The sequence below is a fragment of the Sceloporus occidentalis genome, unplaced genomic scaffold, assembly GCF_023333645.1.
Source record: "Sceloporus occidentalis isolate IW3139 unplaced genomic scaffold, rSceOcc1.0.p SCAF_9, whole genome shotgun sequence".
NCBI lineage: Eukaryota > Metazoa > Chordata > Lepidosauria > Squamata > Phrynosomatidae > Sceloporus > Sceloporus occidentalis.
Genome location: NW_028316989.1, coordinates 46,787,352 through 46,810,030, shown reverse-complemented (window position 1 = coordinate 46,810,030; position 22,679 = coordinate 46,787,352). Strand labels below are relative to the sequence as shown.

Sequence of the window (22,679 nt, the reverse complement as noted above, 5' to 3'; positions counted from 1 at the left end):
GGAGTATTGACTCATTTGGAGTTGGAGGGTAGGTGGGGTGAAGATATGGGGTGGTTTTTGTGGTTCTCTCAATGACAAGCGAAGAGGCTGTGTGCGGAGGATAGAAGCTACAGTTTGTCATTCTCTTTTGTTTCAGACAGACAGTGGCCAGAGGTGTTAGGGAGCATTATGTTCTACTTGTCGAAATAAAATTTGGTGGTTTTAGCGAGATATTCGTGATACACTTGCAGTTTGGTTGAGCCAGGATGGGGGAAAAAGTAGGCTTTTTAATTTGTTGGAAAGACTTGATAAAAGGTGGACTGCAGCCAGCGGATTGCCTGGAATGCAATGCTTGTCCGAAGAGGCATGCGTTGGGCAAGAAGAACTTTCTTCCCCGGTTTTGCCTTTAGGGTGCAATCATTTTTCGAGGAGGTGATTCTCCTGAACTGGAACAGGTTTAGAATTGCATCACTTGTGCCCTCTGGGCGACTGGAGGAATTCGTTGGTGGCAGTCTTGGCATTCCCAAGAGAGGTTGCTTGAGATGAGCATTATCCTTTGGGGATCATGCCATTGTCTTGTTTACATGGCTGAAAAAATAAAATAAAAATGGAATTGTGAGAATGTACTATCCCTGAATCGGATGCCCTGAATGATTTTTTCCCATTCAGTCAATCAAAAAGGAGCAAAGGATGGTCTTTCAGGTCCCATCAGACATAGTTAGCAGTTGGTTCATGGAGAGGAAATCTGGGAGATGCAATCCAACAGCACTAGACGGATCACAAATCACCCGTCCCTGTTATGAATGAGATGCTTTTTAGTAGGAGAGTACACAGGAGAAGTTACCACATTCCTGGGATCTTTCTCTGTTTACAGTGGTCCCTTGGTATCTGCTGGGGTTTGGTTCCAGGACCCTCTGTGGATAACAAAACCCATGGATGCTCAAGTCCCACTGAATACAATGGCATAGCAAAACAGTGTCCCTTATAGAAAATGGAAAAATCATGCTTTGCTATTTGGAATGTATACTTTTTGTTAAAGCCGTGGATGCTTGAATCCGTGGATAGGAAATCCATGGATAAGGAAGGCTGATTGTATATGCAATGGCAGCTGATGGCTTCTGTAACAATCTACTTTGGTGAATCTACTCCTGGTTTTAGGATGGGGAATTTGGATGTATCTTTAAAGTTAGACCCAGAGCAGATTCAGCATCCTGCGGTTGTGTGTGCCACCGGCTGCCAGTGTGCATGTCTGCATCTGCCTTGTTGTTCCAAGTTTAAAATGTCTCTTGTTTTGACTCACTTTCGATATATCTCTTGACATCCAGGGTAGCCATGTGTTCTGCTTCAGGGAACGGCTCTTGATCTGAAGAGGGTGCCTGGGTTGGTTACATAAGTTCCATTGTGGCTTCTGCTATTCTATTCTTCTACTTTAAGGTTAGATGGAAGTTTGGTGAAGGAAGCGCATGGCGACTGAGTGACAGGTGTAGATTGCTGGGTGAATCCCATTATAGATGGCGATTGGTGGAGAGCATGAAAGTGGGAGGAACTGCTGGAAGGGTATACTGAGATTCAGGATGAAAGAGAGAGGATGAGATTTTGCATGAAGAAAAAGGAGAAGCTTAGCATGAAGGGAGATTGTGTTCAGTAGTTAAGATCTGGTTTGTTAGTTGTGTACAGTGGACCTTTCATATCTGCTGAGGTTGGGTTCCAGGACCAAAATCTGTGGATGCTCAAGTCCGATTAAATACAATGACATAGTAAAATGGTGTCCCTTATATTAAATGGCAAAATCAAAGCTTGCTTGAGGTGGAGAGTCAAGAGAGGAACAATAACTATATCACATGGATCTTGATCAGTAAATATTCTTGCTTAGTTGGTCCCAGCTCTCGTCATACTAGTGAGATATGTTGCAATTCTAGTTAAAGTGTAATGATAGTTTTTAAGCTTTGCATCTGCAATAAAACGATAGCACGTGTGGGTTTTATGAAACCCCTTACCTTCTCATTTTGTGTGATTTGTAAATGATTACCCAGCCTAACCAAGAAACTCTAGCCCAAAGAACATGCTTTCTCATTGGCGACCTTGCTTTCCTTCTCTTGCAAAGAGTGCTGCTACTTCTAGGCAGAGAAGTACTTACATGTGTTGCAAGAAAGTCCATTGTTTGAAGGGAAATTCTTGGATCTGGTTTACTTTGGAAGGGTTCTCATGGGTAATTTGGTAACCTGAGCTGGGCAAACTCTTTGCCAGCACTCTGTTTTCAATTAAGGCCAGACTTTGGTAAAATGAAGTATAACATGAGATGCAAAGCAAGAAGTAAAACAAAGAGGTTTGGCTCCAGTCTTAGTTGTCCATAGCAGCCTCTGCCAACCTGGCTGGGGATGAGGGCAGTTTTAGTCCACAGCTGGAAGACATTGTATTTAGGAACACTAGTCTTTATGGTAGGATTCAAAAACATAGCCATGTTAGTCTGGATTAGTATGCAAATGATCTTGAGACGAACTGGGACAAAGAGGTTGGTAACACGGTAAGTACTGTAGTTCCATCCTAGGGAACCCTGAGATTTGTACTTTTACAAGGTCTTTGGCCTTTGCTGTCAAAGTGTGCTAGTGCCCTACAAAACTACAAATCCCAGGATTCCCTAGGATGGGGTCATGGCAGGTAAAGTGGTTCCAAACTACATTATTTCTACAATGCAGATGCACCTTAAGTCTACTTTGTAAGATGCATCAATTTGTTTTGAAGTTGCTACAAGATCCCTTTGCATACTATTCTCTATGGCTTAATCTTCATAAATTTGGAACTTTTTTGGACCCCAATTTCAACCTGCAACATTCTTTTTAACCCCCTTCATCCCAATTTCCATCTTTTTCCAGATGTCACATTTCCTGCACCTCCCAGAAATGAGTGTTAGGTTCAACGTGCTGCAGAGAAAAACAATGCATTCCTTCTAATTCCCTCTTCAGATCTGAAATAACTTTGTCTAAGGTCATTTAAATACAGTTTTATAATGTCACCTCTTAACCTTCTCGTCTCCAGGCTAAACATACCCAGCTCTCTAAGACAGGGCACAGTTTCCAAACCTTTCCAGAAAGAGGAGGGAAACAGACAGTGGGGGCTACCAGAGAGGCACATTGGATCAGGGCCTGTTTCTCCATCATTTGGAGAGCTTCCAAATACTTCAAGAGCCCTGTGTTGAAAACTCTAAATGTTAACAGGGCAGTTTCGGATTTCAGGGAGAAGCTTGTAAATGCCACCTTAAACAAATGCTTGTTTGATTTGACTCAGAGCTTAATTTCATAGATGACCTGATTTAAGATGCTTAATGAAGAGCAAGAGACAGCATGTCCCAATGTGTGCGTTTTTGCTTCAAATTCATTGCCTGGCGGACATGAAACGCTGTTCGGTCCCCTCACCTCCATGAGATCAGGGATGTCTTGTAGCCTGTCTTTTCCCTTTTCCTTTTACATGTGTAAACTTCCCTGTTGCACTGCATTTCCAAAGCTATTTATGGTGTGTTGCTTCTGTAGTGCTGTTCATGCCAATGACAGTTTGTTCTGAATATTTTACACAGCATGATTGCATTGACATGGTTTTGCTAACCATGGTTTGATCCAAGCCATGATCGGGAAAACATGCCATGACTATTAAAACATGTCAATGCAACATACTGTAGGTTACCTGTGAGATCAAACCATGGTTTGGAAGACCATGTCAGTGCAACATTGTGCCATAGGTTACCTTTAAGAATGAAAGGGAAATGTGAACTTGCATAGGACTCCCTCCTTCTGTTTTGTCCCTCTCTAACAATAGAGAATTTGGGGAGCAAATAGATATGAACAATCATGAGGAGTCTGGTTGTAAAACCAAGGATTCACATATTTTCATGAACTGGGAGTTAATTTCAAAACAACGAGGAATAATTGCTAAATATATACTTGCTGGTGAAATCTGCTTCTCTGATACATTTTAAAGCTTATATTCAGCATTAATGCAGTTAATCTAAAAAGGGGGTAATTAAACAGATAGTGATTCACATGTGCTTTAAATCATTAAAGATGAGTCCTTCCGAGAAGTGATTCAAACCATGACTTTTATTGTGGTTTAGGTCAAATAACCCCCAATAGCTACTTCCCTTCTTCCTAATTTGTGCTCAGCATAGTTGATTTAAGATGCAGCCGACTGACATTAAAGTAAGGGAACATAGAGGCAAATAAGAGAGACCTACTCTCTGTTGCTCATATATGTGGTTTTGATCAAGTTCAGAAGAACCTATCTGGGCCAAAAACTGCCATAAACTGGGGAGGGACAATGCCCAATGTTTAGCCTATTGTCTTTTGTCAGAGGATTATTTTGTGCGGTGTCTTTGCATGCCCAGGACTGGCTGAAACTCGGGTCAAGAGTTTTATTTCCCCATATTTTCATGGAGACAGTAGAAGGTAGGATCAGATTGCTTGGTGCACAGCAGGAGTCTAGATCACCTTTTGCATTTCTGCTCTGGATTGATTTCCTGTTCTTTTTCAAAATGTTCAAAACCATGTTTTTCAAGTGTGAAGAAACACCGACGAAAAGAATCCTGAGTTCACTACAATCCTACGTAGGGTTCATTGGTATACAGACCCTCTGTCTTTCCTGATATGGTAGAGACAGTTTCAATCAATCCTCTGCTGTCCCTTTTGTAGATGTGTCCCAGTGTCTCTCTTCTCCTTCCACTTTCCTCTATGGTCCTCATCTTATTTCAGTTGCTGCAAATTGAGTTCAAAGTGCAAAAAAAGTAATTCAACAGGCAGGAGAGGAGAGGAGAAGGTGGACTCTTGTCTTTCCCATTAGGCTCAGGCACCAGCAAGCTGCTGCAGTCTCTCTTAACTTGTATGTTCTTCCTCATTGATAACTTTTGCCACTTTGAACTTGCTGGGCCACATGTGTTCCAGTTTTCGTTTGTGACATGTTGAAAGGTTTGGGTGTGGGAGGTTACTGACTGCAGAAATGCTCTGCGTGCTAACCCTGTTTTCCTTCGAGGGAGGGTTTGCTGACCAGGGATATGTAGTCCGACTTTTGGGGTGTGGAAAAGAAGTCGCCGATCACCAAGCTCCCCACTGACCGCCTTCTCTAATCCCTTTGGATTGTTTGCTGGAGAGACCTGTACACATAAACTGAGATCCTGTTGCTCGCCTTTCCCTTTTCATTCAAGTGCGGTGTACTGGAGCATTGTTTATGCAAGGGGGGTTGTATGTATTTGCTTAAGTCTTGGAGGAGGAACACTGAGGAAAATATAGCTGAGGCCTTCATCATGATTCAGGACGTTCCTTTTTTGCTTTAGGTGGTACTCTATTGTTGATTTTCATACTCATAATTTTGTTTGTGAAGATACAAATGCTGAAGGTCTGTGCATCTCCGCCACCCTCCACAACCTCCTTTGCCACCCTCCTTATGTCAATTATACTTTAAAAAGTACAGTTTGACAAAGATGAAGGGAGTGTGTAGGTGTAAAAAGACTTGTGTCTTTGTTAGGTGAGGTATGGCAGCATTTCATTTTAATGTTTGGATCTGACTCAACCGCTCCCTTGGGGAAATCATTATTTCTATAAAGTGACTTTTTTCTGTGTGCAAGCTAACTTTGTTTCACCTTGGGACTCTGGTTTGTTTTCATCTTGGGGAAATGGTCAATTAGGCCATTTATATGTGGACTAATTGCTTCCGTTCGTTGTTCCAGATGACTCCACGGTTGGAGACCCAGCTTCAACCTCACCAACTTTAATGTCTGCCAACAGCCAGTGTTTTTGATTCAAACTTGATAAGATGGCTAAACTGTCCTGTTTGGTTGGTCATTTACCTTGTGCATGGATATACTCACAAGGAACTGAGGTGTGCATTATCCTACACTTGGAAATGTGAAGTAAAATCAGATGAAATTCAAGCAAAATCTAAATGTTCAATTGATATCTACCCATCCATAACTTCAGACCGTGAGATATTTAAAGAGTGTAGTGGTGCCAACACACAGCCTTCTCTTCACCAATGCCCAACTCCTTCAACATTTACTCATATGTTTTGTTGTCCCTACCTCTTATAACCCTTGTTGCCCTTCTCCCAACTCACTCCAAGATGTCTATATCCTTTAAATGAGGACCCAGAATTGAATGCACCCAAGCAGCAGAGAATATATTGGGATTATAACTTCCCTTGACTTGGAAGATATGCTTCTATTAGCATCTTGCACAGTTCCTTCATGTTCAGACTAAAAGGAAGTTTGCTCTCCCACCAAAAAGAAAGCTATCACTTTCTTTCCAAAGGATTGTGCATGGAAATTTTTACTCTTTTTCTACTTCTAGTATATATAAATATTAAAAAAAATCATTCAATGCATGAAGTTGAGAGCATCTTGGAGATTTGATTAGCTGTCTAGACATTGTGACTGGCTTTGCTGTTGTCGAGTGTATTAACGTCTGTTTATTGCAAGTAATGGGACACATTAATAGTCTCTGATTTATTTTCCTTTGCCATATGTCATAATCTTCCCCGCTTCTGAGTGGAAAAGGTATTCTTGGTGTTTTGGGTCCTAGAGAAATAATAGGAAATATTTGCCTGTTTATTAAGATTGATGTCTGGAAACCATTGTGGGTCTTGGTTGCAAGTGCAGAAGCAAATGCTGGGTAGAGATTTATGGACAGGTGCAGCTGGTGTATTTACATGCTTATTCAAATGTTTTTGCTTCGTTGCTTTCAGGGAAACAACCTGTACTCCTGTCAGCACAATATTTCAGTCGATTGCATGGATTGTTAACACCCAAAGATTCCCCTTTGAATTAAGCTTGGTCAGCTTTGGCTTCATGACTTTCTGGAGCAGCAGAGTTACTGAAGACGACCAAGAAACTAGATCACAAATGAGCGCTTGAGAAGAGGCACCACGATGAAATGGTTAAATTAAGTCTGTAAATCCCTGCACACTATATTTGCCTATCTTAATCACATCTGTCGCCTTACTGGCAAAGAAATAAAGAAAAGAAGCATCATCTTTTATTGCAGTTTGAGGAAAAGCAAAGGTTTGCTTCCCGTTTATATGCTGTTCTTCCAATATAAAACAGTCTTCCATGTAAAGCAGGGGTGGGACAAGCATGGCCATTGTGCCACATGCAAAACTTACTCCTTACTTTGGGTCCCCTGCAGCCCCCTAGCCCCTATATATACATATACACATACACACATATATACATATCCCACGTATCCTTAGGATGCAGCCTGGAGAATTGAAGTGGTATCAAACTGGTATAGCTGCCTAGCGTAGATGCATTCTTGACTTTTCTTAAAAGCCCACCATATCTTGGAAAAGTTTCTTTTTTGCTTATAAGTGAAAATATGAGAGACTCAAATAACTTAGAATCAAGAGGTTTATTTTCTTGCTCCTGTAAGGAAAAAAACACACATGATTATTAAAAAAAGAAGAGTGTATTGGGCTTTAATAAGTTTCTTGCCAGCCCATTTCCTTCTGGATTTCTAGCAGTATATGATCCCTCCTTTCTTTTTTGCTTTGCATGCTCCATATGGGCTGCTTGGTCCAGAGGCTCCATACTGTTCTGCATCCCTTGGTCCTGTCCTTGAAGATCTTGCTGTGGCCCATGGCCTAGCAACCAGTTACTTCATTAACTAGGTCTCTGGCTGCATCCGCATTGCAGAAATAATCCGGTTCGGTGCCACTTTGCCATAGCTCCATGCTACGGAATTCTGGGAATTCTAGTTTGTTGTCCCACCAAATTGGATTATTTCTGCTGTGAGGATGCAGCCTCTAACACCAAGATGGTGCCCTCCCAGACTCATACTTCACCTCCAAGTAATTGGTAAGGTGATGCTATTTAATAGTACTTCAAGCTTCGGTGCTGCGTCGAGCCTCCTTTCAGCCCCAAGCAATGTGTTCGTTCTTAGGATCAGCCCTGGAGCCCTTGTTAGAAGTTGCGGTAAAGAAATGATTGCATAAAAATATTGTCTTGGAGAACGCTTGTAAGTCTTGCAGTGCCAAACAATTTAAAAGCTACTGAGAGGAAGTTCAGTTTCCCCCGCCCTCTTCTTGTTTGGCAAAAGGTGAACGAACACTGAACATACTGAATACGTGGAGCAAGTGTCTGCCTGTCCTTGCTGGTCTCAGGTTCCTCAGAGCTGTGGGCACAGCCAAGGTTTGAATGCAGAACTAATTTCAAGACCGATGATTTAACAAAGGATGAATTGTATTACCAACCAAATTCCCTTCTGGAGATGTTCCATTCTGGAGCACCCAGTATGCATCTTTGCCTCTCTCCCTGAGCAGACATGATAGCATTGCTCCCCTTCTTTCGTGGAAACATACCTACTGTGGTTGTCTATGCTGAAAAAGAAAAGAAACGAACACAACAGTGACCATGCTGTTTAGGAAAATCTGGGAGCTCTAGTCCTCCCAACTAGTGTTTCAAAGGTCTGGGACATGTGCAAGGTTGGATATTGTTTTGAAATCAGCAGCCATAATGTTTATAAGGATCCCTAGCCAGATAAATGAAATTTCGCATATCAACAGAAGCCATCCAAGGTTCTTCTATCTCATGCGAGGGAAATGAGGATGAGGAGACAGCCTTTTCAGCAGTGAAAGCACTTATTAAATTGTGTCCAGAGGGTCACTTTTATCATCCTTTTGTCAGCAGAAAAAATAAGGACTTCTCCTGGGCCTTTAAAATTCCACTGCCTTAACTATGGCCCCATACAGACAGGCCAAAATAAAGCTGCTTTGGGTCACTCTGGAGACAGGCTATTTAAATGATGCATGTGTCCTAAGAGTCCGGAAGCTGCACCAAACCCATGATCCATTCCTAAGGACTGGAGCACAGCTTTGGCGCAGCTTCCGGACTCTTAGGACACACGCATCAATTAAACAGCATGCTTCCAAAGTGACTCAAAGCAGCTTTATTTTGGCAGTCTGTATGGGGCCCATAATACCGTATGCAAAAGGATCTTGCATCACCTTTGATACTATTTATGTGAAAGAAGGTGTAGCATGAACTTTCAGAGATTTGGTGTGCTTCCTCAGATGCTGCAAGATCCCTTTGCATACGGTTATTCTAGACTAACATCAATATGTCTCTGAATTCTTAACTAATACAGTCAGTGTTTTTAACTGTTCTTGTCGTCTGATTATGAACTTCCCCGGGAACCAGATGATTGAAGTTGGCGATATAAATAAATGCTAAAATAAACATTGCTGTGTAACATTATACAACTGCATTGTCTCTCTGTTAAATATTGTACAAATACGGGTTTCCCAGGAATGACTTTTCTTCCCCTTTTCCACTGAAATACAAGTGAGTTCTTTTTGTAGGAGGGGAGGAAAGTCTTCATGTTTCTTTCCCCCCCCAGGATGTAGTGACTGTTGCCGCCGTCCCAGATCGTGGCTGAACTAGGGTAGGATATCTTGTTTTTCCATAGTGACTGTTTTGTAAAAGGAAATGGCTTTCCTGTTACTTAGCAAAAGCAAAGCCTTACGGATCACTTGAGACCACAGCGGGCAAAGAGTTGGGAAACTGGAATGTGACAACCTTGGTTTGATTTGAAATGTCTGATAACTCATGAAAACGCTCTTGAAAAATAGAGGGATGTCCCTAGCTCACAAGTTCAGGATGCCTATTGTGGCAAAATGGTCCAAAGTTAAGGAACACCAGAAGCGTCTTTAGGCATAACTGGGAAATATCTCTCTTTGAAACTCTGGAGAGCTGTTGCATACAGTGCTGCCAGTATGAAACTAACAGGAACCAATGTCATGATTCAGTATAGGACAACTTCCTAAAAGTGAAAATGACTGTCCCTGTCTATTTTGCTTCTGCATGAGGTCCATATCTGGGCATACCTTCTTTGCTTGCTATGAGATGGTGCATTAGGCCACCTCCTCCAATTCTTTTGCATCTTTGTGCATTAAGCAGTTCAATACTTTTCATCACACCTGATTTATAGACAGTGTGGCATGACCCCCTGCCTTCGAGGTGCAGCCTATGGGTCACATATGGACCCTTGGTTTCACTGTTGTGGGCTTGCTGTGGCGGGGCTTACAACCTGAAGGACCCTCATCCGTGTAGTAGAGTCAGATACAAATATGACCAGGCTGGAGTAGTGACTCTTACAGAGATACAGCAGGTAGCTTCCTCACTGAGTAGGTACTTTGGACTCCCATTAACATTTAGTGAAGTAAAGTCACCGATGCATGAGAAAGAATAGGTGAGATGCAGCTTGGTTGCTGGAGAAGACCTCTTGGTACTTATGTGTTCAGAACTTCAGGTATATGCAGGATTTGATATTTACCCCTGTGAGACTAGAGACGTGTATACTGGCCAAATGGCTAGCTCAGAATAATAAAACCTTACCATCAATGAAGCTTAGCAAGCATTGAAAAGGAGCCAGAATTTTTTGCAGACGTTCTGTGGAGGCTTGTGGCTTCCATGTCAGTGGGGCGGTGACTGTCCTTTCAGTTTTAATTTGAACTTTAAAAAGAGTTCTCCAAGGATTTAAACCTGTTTTGAGGATGGTTTAACCCAATGGGAGAATGGCCAGTTGCATAACAGGGACCTTAAATTGCACAGATGTCAATGGGACTTCTGTTGGATGATGACAACTGCTGAATGAATAGAAGGTTTGTGCAGCATCCTTCATCGAAACAGCGCATGGTTTTGCTGCAAATCAGAGCAGAAACACTCTGTACATCTTCCTTTTGCCTTGTGTTGCTACGCAGTTGCTAAGACTCTTAAAGAAATCTTGGTTTCCAGTTTGTTTTTTGAATTGATGCAAATGACACGGGACACTTCCTTGATCCCAAAGTGACCACATGCTATTTTAAGGCTGCTCTTTCAGTCTCTGCTCAAATGGACCCAAAGGGGGACTTGTCTTGTGGGTGGGTAGCGCACACAAGAGACACTTGGCTTTGGCCTCAGGAAAGAGCTTGAAAAAGTGACTCCTGGGGGTGATAATTCCCAGAATCCCCCAGCCAACATGCCCACTGACCTTCTTCACGTATGAATATGCCCCAGGAGGGACTTGTTCCTTTCATAGCACTGTGGCTAGCAGCCATTGAGCTGAATCATTTTACAGCATTTGGGAATTCCCATCATGTTGGAAGCAACCAAAATAGTTCTCCCCGGGCTATTTTTATCTTCGCAACATGTGTAGGATAAAAGACTCCGTTTCCTTCCTAGTAAGAATAAACACTTGCTGGTGAGATGGTGTGTTTGTTTTTGACACCGGGACACATTAGTAATGCTGCCTGTTTTGAGCGAGAATCTGTTCAGGGTATCTCTTGGAGACATTTCAGCTCACAATCCAAATCTGTGTTCCTTTTGCGATGTTGCGACTAACTTGTTTTTTCCCCTTCATGTTCCTTCTCTTCCTTGCTACTTTAGGATTTGGTGAAAAGGCTTAAGGATACGGAAGCGCTACTACAAACTCAGCTTGACTATGGATCTGGAGAAGCCTTCTGTCTGGGGATCATTCAAGCAAAGGACAAAGCCTTTGTTACAAAACCTGAGCATCAGAAGGACTAAGAAGACCTCAACCAAGTTGGTGGAGAAAAGGCAGAGGCACCCCTTGGACCGACGTCTTAGTTCTTCAGTGCCTGACATACTGAGCGTAGAGACTGTTACGGAAGAAGAAACAAATTATTCACGTTCCAAAGCCTTGTCCATTTACTTCCCGAGTGACTTTTCGGCAACAGAGGCATTCCTTCAAGACACTAGTGACTCTTCCTTGAAACCATCTGGAGAGGAATGGAGCTGGAGTCAGCAGGAAACTGTGCATTTGGAAATCAGAGCGGATGACATGGAGAAACCCGTCGTCTGCAACCCAGATCCAGAAGCGAAGCGGAAATCTAGCGACGATTTCTTTGAACTGCTGCAAAGAAATAGCTTCAGTAGTGACCTTGCAGAAGATGCGCTTGAGGTAATGCCCACTGGGTCAAGCAAACCTAAGTCTGCGAGACTTAATAGTAGCCATATTTCTGATGTGTTTGTAGGATCTTAAAAACACAGCAAATGGAAAGGCGATGACAAAAAAAATAATTTTGCAGATATACTGTCCTAACAGACATGGGTTTTCATTCCTGCTGAGTAAGTTTGCATTTCCCTTTATTCCTCTGATATTATTGCATGTTTTCAACAATAAAATAGGAGCAGAGTTCAAAGCTTGGAATGGGAGCCTTTGGTCCTCTAGACCAAAGTTAAAACTAAACTCATCAGTTAGGGTTACCAGGTTTCATAATGCCAGTTGCAAAGCCTCCTAATTTCATGGTTTCATGGCTTGAAAGGAAGGATAAATCTACTTTCTTTTGGGCAGCTCCACAATCCCATCTTAACATGCCATTGGCAACTGGGTTACTGGATTTCGCCTCCTGGGCCTTGCTGGTTTATTTCCTCTTCCAAAGGACTTGCATGCAGGTGGTTGGTTTGGTGAAAGCTAGGACACTTTTCGGTCATGTTCCATTGCTTTCTAGCCTTTGTTCAAAAAGATGATGATGATGATGATATTAATAATAATAATAATAATAATAATAATTTATTTATTTGTATTTCCTGCCTCTCCCTAAGGATCGAGGCGGGATTACAACAGAGAATAAAGTCATCAATAATTTACAAGATACAGTATTATCTAAAGATACAATCAATAGAACAAACAGCAAAACTACTACTACCAAGAGGGTTGGGATATTCAATAGGGATGTCAGTCTTCAACTATTGCAACCTCACTTGCCTTTACAAATAATTTTTGCATGGAGGACCCACATATATTTCAACAAAATAATTCCTGGGACCTGGGAGAAAACGGTGCAAAGAAGTGCCTTCTCAAGAGTTTTCTCAAGGATCAGGAAACCTATTTTTCAGGGTGAAATGCTGAACCACAAACCCAGAAAGTCCTCTGAGAGTCATTGTGTGTCATGCTTGAATTTTTTGAATGCATGAATCACAAAAGCCTTATGCAGATGTTTGCCTGAACATGCTTAGGACATGAGCACACATGTAAGCCCTTCCCGTCCAATTCTTGTGTGTTGGGAAGTAACTTAAACATTGGGCATTAAAGTCTGAAGAGGTCTCTGTCGCTGCAGTTGAGGCTTCATAACCCTTAAGACCCCAGAAAGTTGCCTGCCCTGGAGCAAGGTCCTGGTCATTTTTTATTTTTAGTCACCATGCTACTGGCTTATAGCATGGTGTTTTATTGTTATTGTTCCTTAGTAGCTCTCTCCAGGAAAATGAAGTTCTGATGTGGCCTTTTTGGCATCTCCAACTGAGAATCTGTTTGGCTTAATTTTAAGTATTAAGCAAACTCTGAGATTAAGGCTACCATCCTCTGCCCATGTTTTCTATGAACGGGTTCCACTGAACAAAGTGGGACTTACCTTTGAGCAAATATAAAGTAATTCACAGTAAATCAGGATGATGCAAGTGTGTGTGTGTGTGTGTGTATAGATAGATAGATAGATAGATAGATAGATAGATAGGTAAGTTGATGTTTTCCAGATGTTTAGGACTCTGATTCCTATCACTGCTAAGGAAGCATGACCAATGGTCAGGCATGATGGGATCTACAGTCCATCAGCTTTCTGGGGGGGGGGGGTGTCACAGTTTTGTAGAAATGTTTGGTATCTATATCAAGCAGAGTGCAGAAAAGCCAATGCAATATGAGCTTGTGGTAGAAACAGGAGAAAATATGCAGGATGGTCTTGTAAGATTAAAAACAAACAAATCCCTTTGCATTTATTGTTTCATGAAATCCATCCTGGGAGAGAGAAGGAGACAGGCAAAAGAAGATTGCCTAAACATCAATACATGAGCCACCAAAGCTGGCTATCATGTGTGCATATTGGCTAGTGTCCATGATCATGGATGCTCCTCTGCATCTATGGTGACTTCATCCCCTTCTGCTTGTGTATTCGCTTTTATTCATTTTTGACATGTATTTGAGGCAGGCAGACATCATTTTGGTATTAAGGCTAATATGCCATTAAGCTGTTATGCATTGTGGGCTCCCTCTATTTTGCAGTCTCTTAAGCAGGCCTATTGTGTTGCAGGCAAACAGGGAACTACTTGTGTAAGGTGGTATCAGGTGTCTTCTTACGCAAGCTTGTAAAAAGTATAACCACTGAGTCAACTTGTAGTTATACAGGTATGGCATCCCAGCAGGATCCCCCTCTTTCCAGTTTTTAGTTTCTTGAGGCAAAGGGAGTCATTAAAAAAAAAAAGAAATATGTGAAATCTACTATCTTTAATGAAACAACCTCCAATTCAAAATGGTAAGCAGTACAAGGAGTCTTGCACCTATTTAAAAGGTGCATTGTCCTTCTTGGAGGTGTCAGTGAGCAACGCTTCACCTTTTGAAGCTCAGAAAAAGGTTGATCTGGGAGTTCTGGAGGTGCCGGAGACCACAAAAACTTAACTGTGGACTGCATTTTGCCCAACCCAGCTTAGATGAACCAATAACACCAAGTTAAGATGGAACAATGATCCAATAGGAAGCAACATCCTGGACTCGAAGCTTATGGAGATGTGAGAATAGGGCACCAGCTGGGTTCAAATGTGTGGCCGACAGGAGGAGTGTGTGCCTGATCTCCATCCGTGTACCTGGCAAATTCATTCTGGTCAAGCAAAGTTAGCTGTTGTTTCTTTCCTTGACCTTTCCCTGGTTTCATAGTTGTATAGAAACACACCAAAATACTGAGCAACTGCAGTAGAATCCAACAGTAAAAGGATCCAATAAGAATACAGCCTCTTTCATAAACTTGTGCTTATTTTTGACAGCGTTCTTACGGTGATTCCAACCTCGACTTGTCATGTTCTTCACAGATGTTTGATGACCAATGTGTAAGTGACTTTTTTTTCTTTTTCAAAAAATGTAGTGAATTATAGAGTATAGGTCAAGTTCAATGGAGTATAGGCTATGAGTTCAATGGAGCTTGTATGAATGTGGAAGGACCAGCTGAAAGAGAGGGAGGGCAACTCTTTTCTGTGGCTGGATTCGCTTGTTTCTCTTTTAAAATTTGGTTCTAGGAAAGTCTTTGGGCAGAAATGTCCTGTGCAAGGATGTCCTGGGTAAAGAATGCTTGCAAATAGCCTTGTCTTCAGTGAGAAAATGTGTTTTGACACATTGAGATAGCTTGGGTGGGGAGTTGTTCGCTTTGAAATGTTTCACATTTTGTAGCCTTTTGCAAAAATTCTGTTTGCACAAGAGCCTTTTGACACTTTCTGCACAAAATGAAAATTTCACAAATAAGTCCCAAAATGTAAAATAATAAGAAATAATAATCAGAAGCTTATACAAAATGTCTCACATGCTCACCAAATTGTAGGAGAGGGACTTCTGAATCATTTTGTTCATGTGTGAGAAATGAAATAAGTTCAGATTTATATCCCCAGACCTATGGAAGATAACCCAACTTATTTTCTTGCCCTTTGTTAGGCTGGGTGAAGAAGCTCGGTTAAGTGCTTTGCCCAGGAGTAAATTGATGCCAGGGGGCATGACTACATACTACTACATGGCCTCAGAGGAACACAATAGCAACCCCCCTCTGAACAAATTGTGCCAAAAAACGCCATGATAAGTGAACCCCAGTAGGGTTTCTGTAAATCAGAATTGATTTGAAGGCAATCATCAATAAATAGAGTCCAGGCTATTGGAGGATGAAGGATTTGGTGAAAACCAAGTTTCTCCTTCATGAAGAAACCATGGTTCGGCTGCTGTCTTGAAAGGAGACCAAGACGTACCTCTGAGTTTGGTGGCCTTTCATGCGGTTGATTCCCATTGCCACAATGCAGCCTACATCAGACGCGACATTCTTTGCAGGAAGCGAAAGCGATATATATGATTGTTTTCTCTTGAACTTTCTCACAGGCCCTGGAGGAAGGAAGCGATTGCGTGAGTAAATTGCCCAGCTCATTTGCATATCTGTTAACGATTCATTTGAAAGAGGGCAGGAATCTGGTCATCAGGGATCGCTGCGGTGAGTCCGCTTACGTATTTTTCTTTTCTTTTTCTTCTGTTTGTTCAGGATTGTGAAAAGATGCAATCCTGCCAAGGTTTGATCACATCTTATATAATATATAAAATGCCCACAATACAATTCTTGATCCCCTGACTCAATGCTTGTAAACATCCAGCAAAAACCTTGGAGATGTTATAACATTATGGCCTGCTTGGCTTATGTTCTCTTTCTACATTTCATAGACTCTTGGTTGGCTTACAGTATTTAAGCATAGTTGTATTTTGCCTTTATTATGTAACAAAGGGATTGGAAAGGGTTTTTAGAGGAAAAATCCAAGAAATTGCTAAACTTGTTGTCTTGCGATATTTTCCTGTTTTTATTGCAACACAAGTCTATAGTGTGTCCAGAGAGACCGAAAAAAGAAAGATGTAGTTTAATATGCCATTTTGCAGCTGCCCTCTTGTGGATGTTTTCAGTGTTGCAGAATATTAGATGGATTGAAAGCCTGTGCACAGTTTATGTTGGAATGTCAAATATTCCTTATTATAGCAGGGAATCCTTTATTTGAGAGCCAGAAAGCTTGTTGTACATAGATCTGGCAGGATTCCCTTATTATAAGGTATGTCTACATTTGTGTGGATTGGTTAGCTTTTATATAGACTGAATGAAGGGTGAAAAAAGTCTTGTATTTTGGAGCGTGGATCCTTCGTAAAGATGGAAATGTGTGCATCATGTTGTTTGTTTTAACTTGGTTCATATGATGTTTTTAATTTGTTGCTTTAACTTTTAGATTGTACGGCATTGGCAGGCTTTTATATTCTTGATTTTACTTGGTTTTGTACAGCGCCGTGTAGATTTATGGCGCTTTATAAATAAAGTTAATAATAATAATAATAACCATGTAAATTGTGAATGTAGACAATATGTTACTTTTGCAGAGAAACACATGGCTAGGTTAACTAAAATACTTCCATTTTGCTATGACCCCCAAAAAGCTCATTGCAAGCAGTCAGCAAATTAAACAGAAAGTCAGTTATTTCTTCCTCTCACCTAGGATTAGGAGTTTATCACACAAGGCTGCCAAAGTGGAATTACAGATGAATAGTAGTGTCTGTGGCTGTACCTTATTGTATGATGACTATCCTATAGCTGTCTTGTCTTCCATTAATTCCTGGGGTGCTTTATTTCTTTTATTTCAAGGATTTATAATCCCGCCTTTCTCCAACAATGGGATACAAGGCAGTTGCTCCTTTTAATTGATGGGCAAAACCTGTCAATGCTTCCCAGTCACACTGCTTTTCCACTGTTGATTCAGGCGATTCAGGTGTAATGAGTTTCTCCTGCTGCCGTTCCAGTATTCAAGAAGTCACATTCCTAAGCAGGCTGTTTTGTTTTGATTTTGGATAAGGAAGGCTCAGCCTGTTTATATATATACACACAGACACATGCGTAGTGCAATAATATCCACAATCCACAGGACAGCGATACCTTTATTGGCCAGCCAGAATGCACAAAATACATGATGCAAGCTTTCGAAGTGTCACTGGTTTCTGTAAAAGGCAAAGGTGTTAAGAATGAAATGGGAGAAAGAAAGAAAAAAATGACAGTGTTGGAGTCATATGCCTCCATTTTATCAAGATATTGTTATAGTTGTTCTCAGTTAAGATGGCACAGAAGGATATCCCTGTAGGAAGAAGCAATTACTCCTTGTTGGCCATGCAAGCTCTGAGAGATGAAGAATAAACTCTAGGAAGTAAAAGTTAAAGTGTAATGGATACCAATGGATATGCTTTCTGGATATGTATGTATATACAATCGGCCTTCTGTTTTTGTGGGGGATCTGTTCTGGATCCCCCCCCCCCATGAAAACGGACACTCGGTGATATTCAAGCCCCATAGGATTGAATGGAGCGTGTGCCTATGAGTGTGTGCCGGGTGTGTACCTTGGGGGTGCGCCCCATTGAAAATAACAGAGGTCACCCCTCTGTGAATATTCAAGACTGTGGATCTCAAGTCCAAGAGTACAGAGGGGCGACTGTGTGTGTATATATGTGTGTGTGTGTGTATATATGTATGTATGTATGTGTGTGTGTACATATATACACATATGCATACACACTCACGGAGTTTTCAAGGCAATGCTCTCATCCTGAGATTCCCCCTCCTCACCTTCAGGAACATATCAAAGCAGCCAAGCCCTGAGACACAGAGCCAAGCAGTGAGATCTGGCAATCCTCCTCTGCTCCCATCATGAGATGCAAACTCATTTAGTTGGCATCCAGTCCTAGAGCGAGAGGGTTCTGGCATTCGTCAGGCAACCCTGCTTTGTAATGAAAGAGAACACGGTTGGAAATGAAGCAAAATTATAAAGTGGTAAAAAAAAATTCAGAAGCAATAAAAATGCTCTGGTTGTTCTCTTTTGAACTGCTAGAGGGCAGCAGTAACCGTTTCAACTCACTTTGGCTACTAGCTAAATGCCATCAAATGTTGAGTGTGCTTTTTCTCCTGCCTCCTATTTGAAGAATGCACTTATTCCAACTGCAGTATGTGACGGGTGCATTGTGATGCTAGAATGGCTTTCCCTTTGGAGCAATTTCCCAACAATGCAAAACGCCGCTAACTCTTTCAGTCAAAATTCAGGCAAATCCTTGGCATGTCATGACATTGTTTAGGAGATGTTGATGAAGGGGATGTTTTATCATGCATTATCTAATGGCGGAAGTCCTAAATAACCTAAAGGCACCAGATCCTGTCTGATCTTGGAAGCTTAGTACTTGGAGGGAAGTTAGTACTTGGTTAGTACTTGGAGGGAAGACTACACATGAATGCTAGGTGCTGTCGGCTATATTTCAGACGGAGCAAATGGCAAAACCACCTCTAAGGATAGCATTAGCAAGTACATTTCCATACTGTTTATCATTGCACTTTAAGCACTCCTTAAGCAGTTTACAATGTGTAAGATACTTGCCCCCAACAAGCTGGGTATTCATTTTAGCGACCTATGGAAGGATGCCAGGCTGAGTCAACTCTGGAGCCCTGCAGGATCAAAGTCACAACCTTGTGGCTGTGAGAGGCTTTAGTACCAGCATTTAACCACTGTGCCACCAGGACTTCTATAAGGATTTCTTGCCTAAGAAAACCCTAGGAAGATCATGGGGTCACCATAAGTCAACAGGCAACTTGGAAGTCTCTCTCACATACACACACCCACGTACCCTAATCCTTATGGCAGCCTTGTAAAAGTTAGTATTAATTTGGGCTTCAGATCCCCGAATCCTGATGATGATGATGATGATGATGATGATGATGATGATGATGATGATGGCTGAGGTTCCTGGGAGTTGCGGTCCAAACCATCTGGAGGAACAAAAGCTGAAAATCCCTTCTCTAATGCTTCACCAGACTACAGTCACCAGAATCCCATAGGACATTGCCATAACAATTAATGTGAAACCGTTATGCCATAATTGTGTCATGCAAAGGGCCTCCAGGAGATGCAATTCACCTTTTGCAGGGTCACCTGTGATGTTCAACATAAAATGCTTATTAAATGCTTATGCTATTTCTGTTTTATTGGTTTGTTTTCTGACATTTTTTGGTGGCCCATGCGGATCCCGTCGAATCCCAGAGACAGAAAATTGGCTCCCAGGCATTTACTGTAGTTGCCCACCCCTTTGAAAGTCACAATGCTATTCTGGAGACAATGAGAACCTTTCTAGTAAAGACTTAATATTGCGATTGCTTTCGGCTGCAAGATTAAAGTGGAGGTCTGTAAGCAATTTGTCTTTTAAAAATTGGTTGAAATACTGCTTTGCTAGAGAAGCTGTTGGACCAGTTGTGTGCTTCCAGAAACAATAACCAAAAAAACCAATTTCATTTCAATCTGGCATCCTTTTATTACATATATATGTCATGAGCCATTTCCTTTTGGCCCTCCAGAAGGCTGTGCAAAGTTCTGGTCAAGTCTTTTCTCATTTGAAGTCCGATGGCACATTAATGCTATTGCTAGTCCTTCCATTTTTCTCATCTGTTGGAAAGGTTTTCATGCTTCCATACCAATGTGTAGTAGTAATGGTGGTGGAAATAACAACATTATTGGTGGAATCACTTCATAAATCCACTCAAGAAATCCAGGCCATGTCTTAGATAGAAAAAGGAAATAATATAATTCATTGGATGGGGTTACACTTTTGCTGAAGACACAGGCCCAGAGTTTGGATGAGCTCCTGCATTTAGCTATGAGCCTGGAAGCTCAGATTTGTGTATTTGCACAGTTAAAGCTTATGCGCTGGTTGTGTACTTTCCTTGGGACATCGGATCTGGCCACAGTGACACATGCCTTAGTTATATCTTGGATGTATTACTGCAGTGTACATTAGGTGGGGCTGCTTTTGAAGAGAGTTAGGAAATTTCAGCCGGTCCAAAGAACTGTGGCCAGATTGCTAACTGGGGCTGGCTACAGGGATCACACAATTCCCTTGTTGCAGTAGTTGCTGGTCCATTTCGGGGCACAATTTAAAGTGCTAGTTTTGACCTTTAAAGCCCCGCATAACTCAGGTCCATAAGGGCTGTATGAGAGCCAGTGTGGCATAGTGGCTTGAGTATTGGACTATGACTCTGCAGGCTATGGTTTGAATCCCTGCTTGGTTATGAGAAACCCATTGGACATGTTTTTGCAGAAGACACATCACATACCTTCCCACGCACACCTCCCAAACCTGTTTAAAGTTGTGGATGGGAGACAGAATTGCTTGCTTCATTGTTTTCTTTGAAACCAGAAGCTCCTTGGTTGATGCGTAGGATCTTTGCAACCGACTCTGTTTAAATAAATGCCTGTTGTTTGCAAAGCTGCTGATATTAAGGTTAAAGCCCATCTGTTGGCTGACACTGAAGGGCTGTCATTGGCGTATTCTCTCCGTTGCGCTCTTCTCCCCTCCTTGCTTTTCCTTTGTCCTTTTCCCTCTCCCCCTCCCGGCTCCTTGCCTAGTTGAGATGTTACTTTTTTGACAGTGAGACAGAATATATTTTCCCCCCTGGTTCTCTGAGATTGGACGGAGGGAGAAGCCCACACTTCCATTGCCTTTCCCCCCTCTCCATTTGTTGCATTTCTCCAGCTTCTCCCCCTCCATACCTCTCAATTATTTCCCCCCGTACAATTAACGTCCTACTAACTTGACACTTCTTCCCCTCATTTTGGCTTTGTCAAACCCTCGTTTCCCCCCCGGTTTCCTCCCCCCGATTAATTCCAGACATTAATATTTTCTTTCACACAAGTGCCGCCGTTCACCCGTGAAACAGTTTGAACATTATGTAGCTGTCAAGATACCTAGGGATTACCCGGCGTGCTTTGCCTCCGTAAGTGACACCGCCGAGGCCTGGTTCTGAGATGTTTATTTTGAGACTAAGCTGACAAGCATGAAGTCCTGATCCCAGGGAGGCAATCTCATTTAATTAAAAGACTCTTTCATTATAGTTCGCCTTCCCCATCCTAGCCGACCCCCCCCCCCCTTTAAACACATCCACACTTCTTCTTCGTTTCGCATGGACAGCATTGTTTTACAGTAAGGGAAGGTTTCTTGTTTTCTGGGGGCATATATTCCAGCCGTCATTAAAAAAACAACAACCCACACACACACAACTTTGATGTTGATGCAAGAAAACGCAGAGTATCCCCATGGAGATTTGCTCTGTTTAGAAGGAGGAGAAAGTTATTTTGGGATTAATATCGCAGAAGCTGGAAAGCGCATTGTCTGTCCGCTCCCTTTCAACGCTGCGCTTTGTTGCAGGACTCTTGTTCCATTTAAGAAACAGATGAGTTGTGCGTTTGGACCACCTGCCTCCGCTGCTCTATTCATGTTTCCATTCTGCCAGTTACTTTTCTTGTCTCGTCTCGATATTGCCTCTTTCATGTAGTTAATAGTTGAGGGACTTTTTTTTAATATGCCAATAGCCGCTGTTGATCAGGAAGATAAAGGCCGTCTCTCTTCTGTCTTCCTCCTTCTTTTAAAGCAGGGATTGAAAAATTCAAGAGAAATTAACAAAAGGGAATGCAGCAAATCACTCTCATTCATCTCATTTCCAAGTGGTTCTGCGCATCTTTTTCTTATTAAAAACCCATCCTCTGAAGGTTATTGGAAATACTTCATGCATGGTATTTATCTGGATAGCTTTGCCCTTTGATGAGACGTGTAATATTAGCGCACATTGTTTTATTCCGTTTGTGTCTGAATGCTCAATAAATGGAGGTCAATTTCTGAGTGGACGGATCTATGGAAACATCTCCTTGGTTGACATTGGAAAGGAAGGAAGAATGGCAATGGGATATTTAGAAAAACCTTTGCAACTACTAATGCCAGGTTTTGCACTTGTTCTCTCCATCCTCATAATTTTATCTGCTCAGAAGTGAGCTTGAGTTCAATGGGACTTCACTCTTTGCTTGTATCGATCTTATCTGTACTAATAAATAAGTTCAAGTTTTCTCCTTAATGGCTGGGGTTAGGAGAGGTTTTCCTCCCCGCCTCCAAAGATTTTTCGTACTTCGAGATTTAGTTTGCAAAAAGGAAAGGAGAAAATTGCACAAAAAATTTGGGTTTTGTCCAAAAGGACTTTCTCCGGCTTTTATGCCAAAAGCAACTCGTTGTGCAGAAAATTGTATTTTGTTTGCAAAGCAGCTGATTTGTGCAAAATGTAGTTTTATGCATTTTGAGGGGACCTGCTATCATATAGTTTGAGTCTTG

General features: G+C 41.8%; 1 protein-coding gene across 1 annotated transcript in view; it reads left to right on the top strand.

The window, feature by feature from the left end:
• Positions 1 to 22,679, top strand: part of MCTP2 (multiple C2 and transmembrane domain containing 2) — a 75,793-nt gene that overhangs the window by 1,853 nt on the left and 51,261 nt on the right. The window contains exons 2-5 of the mRNA XM_089539190.1: positions 6,703 to 7,018; positions 11,378 to 11,912; positions 14,762 to 14,824; positions 15,852 to 15,960. Of these exons, the coding sequence (XP_089395316.1) occupies positions 11,433 to 11,912; positions 14,762 to 14,824; positions 15,852 to 15,960 (652 nt within the window). The 5' untranslated portion in view covers positions 6,703 to 7,018; positions 11,378 to 11,432. The remainder of the gene's footprint in view (positions 1 to 6,702; positions 7,019 to 11,377; positions 11,913 to 14,761; positions 14,825 to 15,851; positions 15,961 to 22,679) is intronic.